Below are 8,587 nucleotides of genomic sequence, written 5' to 3' on the forward strand. Positions count from 1 at the left end.
GAGGGAAATGAGTACCAAGTGATGGAGAAGAACAATGACAAACAATTCCATCTCCAGTTCAAATTTACCATTTTATATACCCTTTGCATGGTAGGCTAGTTGTCACCACATAAAAACCTACTTTGCATAGATAGCTAGGTATCCTTTCTCTAATACTGAATTACTTCGTAAAGGCGGTATATAATGTTTGAGTCAGCAGGGGAAAGTCATGTGCCCCTCATCTTCACTCTAGCCATTTGCCATCTGTCAGCCCATGGTCCCTCCCCATGTTCCCCTTGGCTATTCTATGTTGCGTATGTTAATTTATCAGGGACATTGATATGTTCACATCAATATCACAGGCCTCACCCAGGCCTTATTAACATCATATTTCATGGTCTAAATGATACATATTCACTAGCGGGATCTTGGCCTTGGGCCCTCGTTAGGAATCATTTTACATGACCACTTTATATTTTTGCATATACATTCTGTTTACAAGTCATTGGTACCCTTGACTCAGTACCAAGACAGAAGTTAATCAATCATATATGCTAAACTGCACATATACATATTCAAACAATTCTCTGTGGAAGCGTGTTATTACAACTGCAGGAATAAAACAATTCTCTTTATCAAAACAAGCAATAGAATAAAGAGAGAGGAATAAATGCACAATGCTCTTAGTTTAAAGTACAAGACCCAAGATACAGTTTAAAAGCTCAAGAGAGTTGAGATAAGATTCCACCCAGAGGATGATAACCTCTGGTTGTTCTTCGCAGGTGTAAAGCTGAGCTCAAACATCTCTTTTGATACTCGTCCCGGTTCACAAAATCCGACAAGCTTAGCAACAATATTAGCACTCTCTTGGATGTGGGCCATATCTTGGGTATCTGTCCATAATCTCTGAGCCAACTGCAATTTCCTCTGCTTTGTGTCTAGGACAACACCCCATTTCTCAAATAAGGTCTCTCTCTCAGCCGCCGTTAATTTCCTTTGCATCTGCCTAGCCAGTATTTCTCTTTCACGCCTCAAAGCTCGAATACTGCAAAATCCACAACTTATTGTTCATACGGATTGGTGCAAACAGTTGGCAGAATTATTAGAAGATCATGCATATTATGTTATCTATACACAATACAATAAAATGCGTGGCAGAGGCTGTTATAATCAAATATACAGCTGCTGAGAAAAGGAAAGGCATTTACCTAGAAGCCAGAGAAGTGGTCTGATCATCATTGTGAGCAGGGCTATTACCAGCCCTGTGAGAGAAATGTTTATGAAGGAATGACAGCCTCTTTAGTTCTACCTCCATGTATATTGCATCTGAAGGATCACCTTTGAATAGTAGGAAAAAATGAGTTCTGTGAACTAAGGAGACGTAGCAGTTGTCCCAGAGTTCAATTATTTGCATTCTCTGTTTCTCAAATTCCAAAGGCCAGGAGGAAGGTGATTGTACAAGTTTGGATGACTGATCGAGAGTCACATCATCGACATTTCTGTCATCCTGAACATTTCCATTTGTCTCCAGTTCCATCACCTGCATAAAATATAGATTATGTTGTCATGGCCCCTCCTTTCAAACAAATTAAAAAGGACTCTGGAACAAACGAAAAAATCAAAAACAAACTTTTGTAATCTTTCCACTCCATTTCTTGGAAAAAAAACAAGCCAAACCTAGAACATTTACATGTTAAGTAAATTAGATATATGTGAGATCTCTTCCAGAGTTGTCTCACAACGCCACAAATGAAACACAATACTCTAGCAAAGGATGGTTGTGGTAAATTTCACGTGAGCATTCAATGTGAACACATCCTAAAGCTTTCAGAGAGACTGAGAGAATATGATATAACTTATGAAATCCCCCAGCCAGTACAATGTACATCAAGCAAGATGCAGAAAGACCTAAGACCTGAAACTGTATATAATAGGATTGTACTTCAAAAGAATCTTGTGCTGAAATTAAGGATAGAAAAAGATATAAAGAAACCTTTTAAGTTTTAACCAATCAAACAGAGATTTCTTTTTCGAAAGTACTAAAGAGCAAACAGTTTGGAGTCTTACCTGGCAAGCAAGAAGCTGCTTCTGGTATTGAAGCTTGGCCACGCGCTCTTTGAGCTCAGTAACATAAGAGCGAATATTATTAATATTCTCTTCAGCAGCAACCTTGAACATATTCTTAACATTTTTTATGTCAAAAGAAGCACTTCGTTCAAGCATTTCAGTGCTGTCTGTGGATAACACATTGCCTTCTTTACCCTCATTTTTATGAAAAAGATTCTTCCTCAAGCTCCCAGGTCTCTTCCAACCAGCTGTTTCTGGTGGAGTGTTTTCGTTATGCCCAAAACTATCTGTCACCCAAGAAGAGGGAGAGGATGGAGGGCTAGTCATTATTTCAGCTATACAACTTCTACTCCTTGTTAGTTGTGGAGCTCTACTGAAATCCGATAATCTAACCTCATTGGGAAGAGGAAGTACAAGATTTTCAATGGACTGTTGCACATTCTGAAGTTGCTCTTCCAATGCAGCAATTGTTGCATCAGTATCAGTTAATTTGTGGAGATCCCCTGAGCCATTCAGTCTTGAAATCTCTTCCTTGAGCGTTGTATCTACTAGGCTTCTCGAAGCAGTTTCTTCTGGGCTTGAATTTTCTTCCTTTGAACACAACGCTCGAATTTCTCCTCTAAACTCTGTCACAGACGATGCTGTATCATTCTTGGGTTTACCTGATTGAGCGATATCAAGGCACTGGACTTCTTTCTGAAGGGCTGCCAAAGCTCTACTAGCATCCTTACCAAGCTCCTCCTGCAGATACTCCAACTTTCTAATTTCTTGAACCAACAGTAGGGGATTTGAGGTGGACTCCCTAACAGGATGCTTCTCGGGTGTGGAGGCTGAGGATTGTTGAAATTCTTCTGACTGTAAAAGAGCTTCTTCTTGATGTTTTTGAATGCTTTGCTGATAAAAAATTTCACTGCTTGTCTGACTCACTGTTCCGTTGTCAGAGTTATGCAGTTTAGGAAATTGCAAGTCATCTGAATCCATATCATGCCCTGTGCTGGATACATCCGACACTGCACATTCATCTTCATAAGAGTTTATTTTCCGAGCAAGAGTGTGACTGGGATTAATTGAGTACTGCAAAAAAGAGAAATAGAAATAAGTTTTGCATCCCTGAAAATGGCTGAGAACAGCTTACATCTAGCTCAAGAGATGAAAAAAACTAGTTACCCATCTTCTTGACCCTTGACTGCTAGCAATGCTCCGAAGCAGGTCCTCAAATTGGCTTTGTGCAGCATCTCTTTGTTGAGTCAGCTTCTTGATCTCTTGGGCCATCTAGAATATTAGGTGACATCAAACCCCTCATCAGAGCAAGAATCACTGAATTTTATCCACACGGATACAGAGTTGACTAGTTCAAATAAAGAGTGTAGATTAGCTAGGTTTACAGTAAACATGGTGAACATCACAGAATAATTAATGAACAATGTAAGAAGACCTTCTGAATCTGGAGATCTTTCTCCTTCAACAAAGCCTCAGTGTACTGAGAGGGAGCGGAGTTCCCAGGAGCGGAGTGCCCAGGGGCTCGTAATTCATTTTCAAGCCTGGCCACTTCTTTTTGCAAGTGCTTCAATAATGCCTTGTCTGACATAACTATATTGACATGTGCACTAGTCGCAACTTCCTTTGCACAGCTAGCAAAGAAGAGAGTATTCCGTGACTGTTCAACATGGCTCCGTGCAGGACTCAACGTACATATCATTGCTGTCCTTGCATTGCCTCCCAATGCATGTTGAAGAATTCGGGTGAGTTTAGAATCTCGGTATGGAATGTGACCATTCCTAGTTTTATTGTTTCCACTGTAACAAAAGTAGTTGACAAATTTGATCAATACAAACCAGAAGAACGTCTGACTTTGAAGCCATAAATAGTGTCAACAATTCATAATATTTTCAGAAACATAGATAATGCCAGTGTTCTTCATCCTTGATGTCTGAAATTTTTTTTTTTGACAGAAATTGGAACCTAATATTATACAGAATGATGTCGAACGTCAACACTGAAAACAGAAGAGGAAAGGGTAGAAACAGACCTGAGCTTCCTGATCACAGTGCCCAGGGTAAGCAAGCTGCGATTAATATGGCAACCTTCCTTCAATCTAACTCCTGCTGAAAGAGATTGAGATGCGCGCTCACTCCCTGCAAGATCAACAAGGTTCTGTACAAAATTGTCAGCTTCATTTACTAAACTAAGACATACATGAAGATTCATACGAATAGAGGAATAGTAAGCATACCAAACTCGCGACTAAAGAGCTCGAGGTGTTGTCTTCTGGTCGTGTTTCTCGAACAGAGCTTTCAATTGTCTATAGAAGAGAAGAGAATCCAACAGTCAACACATATCTGCAGAAACTAATTTAACATTTAATGTGAGAAAAAGAGAATACGGACCAGTCTAACAATTTGATGAGATCTGGAACTTGCTTCGTTCAGCGAAGTCTCCCCGACCTGTCTGTGAGCTGCAGAAAAACTAAGCCAATTGATTGAATAAACAATGATTATAATAATAAGCCTTAAAAATCTAGGGAAGCAAAGAGAAGGATCTACCTTCACATATACTCAAAAGCTTTTGCAGATGATCTTTGTCCTGCACCCTTTCTTCAACCAATTTCTCCACAACTGTCCCCCTCTGTTAATAATACAATAAACATGAGGCAGGGGCAAAGAAAATTGCAATGCTGAGAAAGAAAACCAAAAATATGAGGAAACTGGCAAATGCCCACCTCTGGATCGTCCAGAATCCGAAGAGGGCCACTGTTCTCAGAAGAAGCGAGGAGATCCTTCACCACTTCGTTATAAATTTCCATTGCAGAAAACTTCAAGACAAATACTCGTTCCGAGTGCTGCAACATCACATCAATTGTCCTCGCCATTACAATGTGGAGAATAAAACACAGTGAGGAAGCAACAACAAAAAATAAATCTAGCCCCAATACCTTGTCAATATACTTGTAAATATCCATCACAGCACGATCTGTGATGCCCCTCATCGTATACGTCTTTCCACTGCTGGTCTGCCCATATGCAAATATTGTTGCTGCAACAACCACATGTATCAATGCCACCATTGCCAGATTTTGGGATTTGGGTTCAGATAGGGAGAATGAGCTAAGAAGTGAGAGTTTAGATTAACTCACCATTGAGACCGCTGAGAGCGGAAAGAGCCACCTCCTTTGCCCCATCCTCATACACCTCATCTGTTGAGGCTTCACTCCCAAATACTCTATCTGCAATGTGCATTCCCAGCAATTTCATTTATACATACAAACGAATTCTTGTCAATTACAAAAATGAACCAGAATCAGAAACAGAAACAGAATAAGAAAAGAAATTTTACCAAATGAATATGCAGTTGGAAACAGAGATCGTTCCGGAATGGTGTATTTATAGACTAGTGTTTTATCATTAATGCATTCCCAGTCTGAAACATCCCTTCTGGCGATCTCCTTCTCACTCAATGGTCTCACTCGAATACTCACAAATATCTTCTCCTCTTCCTCACCCACCCGTTTCTCCCACGACCCCTCCTCCCCTTCCATTGTCTCCCACCTCACCTGCTCCACTTATTCTCATTTCATCTGCATTTTGCGCCTGCTCCTGCTCCACCTCCCCCTCCACTGATTTATATACACAAATATTTCACAGACTCACTACCTGTATTGCCAATATGAGCAATTCGATACCACATCCCACATGCATTCATTATCAATCGCCCGCTAGCTCGCATGCATCACAACAGAAACATGGACAACGCAACAGAAGAAAACGGGCACGGACAAGGGCACGGGCACGGCGCCACAACGGTCGCGGTCACGGTGAGTGGTGATGAACTGGGAGCAGGCGGAGGTGAGAAGACATCTCAACCAGAACAGAAGGGGCTTAGTCCTGTAAGCAAAGTTGGTTAGTTGGGTTTTGGGTCTTCTCCAATTTTCAGTCTCAGGATCGAAGTCAGCTCTAAATGTTAAATAATGTAGCAGGTCAGTCGATCTGAAGCAACATTATAAAAAATTAACTAACATTTAGTTAATGTCATAGTAGATAGCTCGATCTAAACCCAAAAATGCAACCCAGCTTATAAAATTATTCCCAAATATACTCAATAAACTAATCCAATCTGAGAAAAAATAAACTTGACACACGCGGCAACATATAAAACTCCTCCCTCAGTATCTCGTTTACTCACAATCCACTCAACCACTTTCCACCCGGCCGGACTGTCACATATATGTTCATGGTCCTGAGCAGAACAGGGCAGGGCAGGGTATCATTTCTCTCAGATTCGGCCCTCCCATCCATTCACATTCCCCATTTCAACTCCCTTTCCAGTAAAGATATTGACATTATTTTGGTCGTTGGGCGGTGTGTTTAAAGCCAAAGTACCAAATCAAAAAGCAAAGGCAAAGAAGAGTCGCAGTGCTTCCTTAGTAAAAGAATCAATCAAATACAAATAAATACCTGCCCTAACTACAAAGGTTGCTCATGTGAACCTTCCCATCCACTCCAACGAATGTTTTCTGTATTACCACTCCACATTGCCAACTATTACCTTAAATTAATTAATTTCATTATTAATTTATAATTAATTAATTTTTGGCTTAATTTTTGGCTTATCGTGTGTAAAATAGATTATGATGAGATGTATTGTTAAGACACTTTATGATATTAGGTTATTGATTTAAAACTGTGTACAAAAATCTAATCATGTTAAAAGTCGATATAGCCTAAACAAAATGTAATTTTTGAAAGTTATTTTAACTATTTAAATACTATATCCCTAAATCGAATTTCACAACCCAAAAATTAAATATACAATCATCTCAAAACTCACTCAACTTAACCCAAAACAAAAAGATAATCAAATCTCACAACCTAAAAATTAAATGTACAATCATCTCAAAACTCGTACAACTTAACCCAAAAATAAAAAATTAATTCCTAAAGTAAGATTGACTTTCTTCATTCCCATCCTAACACATACCACATTCTACCTCCTCATGTCATGATCTCAACAGCTCATGCAGCAACAATTTATCTTCATTTCTTTTTCAATTATATATTCCTTAAACAAAAATATAAATATATTTGTGGGGTCCAATCCAAGCAACCTCATATGCCCAATGCTATGTTCTTGTTGGCTTAAACCTTTATTCTTATTCTTAACTTAATGCTTACTACTCTTACTTTAAATATTAAAACCAATCCTATTGTTTCCTCGCATGATCTAAAAAGTAAGTAAATAAATAAGGATGGAAAATCATAATTTTGTCTTATTACTACCTAACACTCACAACATCATTAGGTGCGCTATCTGTTTCCCTGTTTACAATTGATGCCAAAATACATTTGAATATTGCGAGTCGCTCCATAACTACCATCACCATCCTATCATACATAGAAGACTATTTATTTATATTTTTTATTTTTTATTTTTTATTTAGGTAAGCTAAGCCTATTTACATTTAAAATATAAAATATAATAAATTATAGTTATAATTAGGTTGATTTTTTGAATTAAATTTTCACTTTAGTTTTAATAAAATATAAAAAACCAAATATGGTTTATAATTTTTTTATTTCTTTTATTTTAAAAAATATATGGTTACAAATATCAAATTTATTAAAAAAATTAATATATATTGGAAATGAAATTAACTATTTTTATGAGATAATGGTTAGGTAATTTTGTGTTCAAGATTTCAGTGTAAATTTCTTCTAATTAGGATTAGAGATGGTTGGTCTTAAGTCTTTTGTCACTATTTTGGTAATCATATTCTAGTGTTGTAGTTGATTTTCTTGTTTCTCAAAAGATGAGCTTACTAGGTTTGAGGTGATTTTTTTGGCCTTCCTGGATTTTCAGTAGTTTTGGTGCGAACAGGAATTTGAATCTCATATATGCTCTTTGTCTCCCAGTTGGTGATGTAATGCAGGTTGCTTTTCTAGCCCAAATTTGTTTGGTGCATGTCTGCTACAACAGCGCTTTGTTTTATGTTTGTGTTTTCTTTGTGATATGTATCATGGGCTAGTTTTCAATTTCGTCAGTGACGAGTATTATAATGGGTATGTTTCAACAAATGAAGCTTTGTGTGCACATGTCGTATATGGAATGGCTAAGTTGCCTATGGTTTTGGTCTGCCTCTATGTGTGTTATATCTCTTGTGTAATAAAAGAAGTTTGACCAAACAGGGTACTTTGGTTGTGTGTTTTTGTAATATTTCTATATGTTGAAAAATATGTGGTGAACAATGAATGCAATGTTGTATTGGAGATGGTTCCGATTATTGGTTTTTGGGGATATCGTATGAACTATCATGTTCATTCTGGTGTTGCTTCGGTTTATTGGAAAATAGTTTATTGTATCTGAATATTGAGAGGAGAAGTTTATTGTTTTGTCTTTGTATTTTCTATTGCCAGGGTTGTAAGGTTTTGTTTGCTAAGTATGTAAGATCTAAACCTTGATGTGATTGCTATGTAATTTCTTTTTGCTGTTGAATATAAAATGTTGTTGTTTAAAAAAAAAAGTGTGTGCTTGGTAAGTGAAAAAGGCA

General features: G+C 37.8%; 1 protein-coding gene across 1 annotated transcript; it reads right to left on the minus strand.

Annotated features, from left to right (window-relative positions):
- Positions 1-321: 321 nt before the first annotated feature.
- LOC149167592 (kinesin-like protein KIN-7A) lies at positions 322-6,471 on the minus strand. Its single transcript, XM_089433037.1, has 13 exons — positions 5,380-6,471; positions 5,180-5,269; positions 4,979-5,079; positions 4,766-4,885; positions 4,590-4,671; positions 4,434-4,501; positions 4,280-4,348; positions 4,076-4,200; positions 3,482-3,842; positions 3,214-3,318; positions 2,047-3,120; positions 1,188-1,519; positions 322-1,024 (listed from the first exon to the last, which is right to left on the minus strand). Exons 1-13 carry the CDS (start codon positions 5,579-5,581, stop codon positions 694-696), a joined length of 3,060 nt encoding a protein of 1,019 aa, XP_089289163.1. The 5' UTR covers positions 5,582-6,471; the 3' UTR covers positions 322-693.
- Positions 6,472-8,587: the final 2,116 nt, after the last annotated feature.

The sequence above is a fragment of the Pinus tabuliformis genome, chromosome 5_1, assembly GCF_031772625.1.
Source record: "Pinus tabuliformis cultivar Carrire ecotype Pingquan chromosome 5_1, CPIR1, whole genome shotgun sequence".
NCBI classification, from domain to species: Eukaryota; Viridiplantae; Streptophyta; class Pinopsida; order Pinales; family Pinaceae; genus Pinus; species Pinus tabuliformis.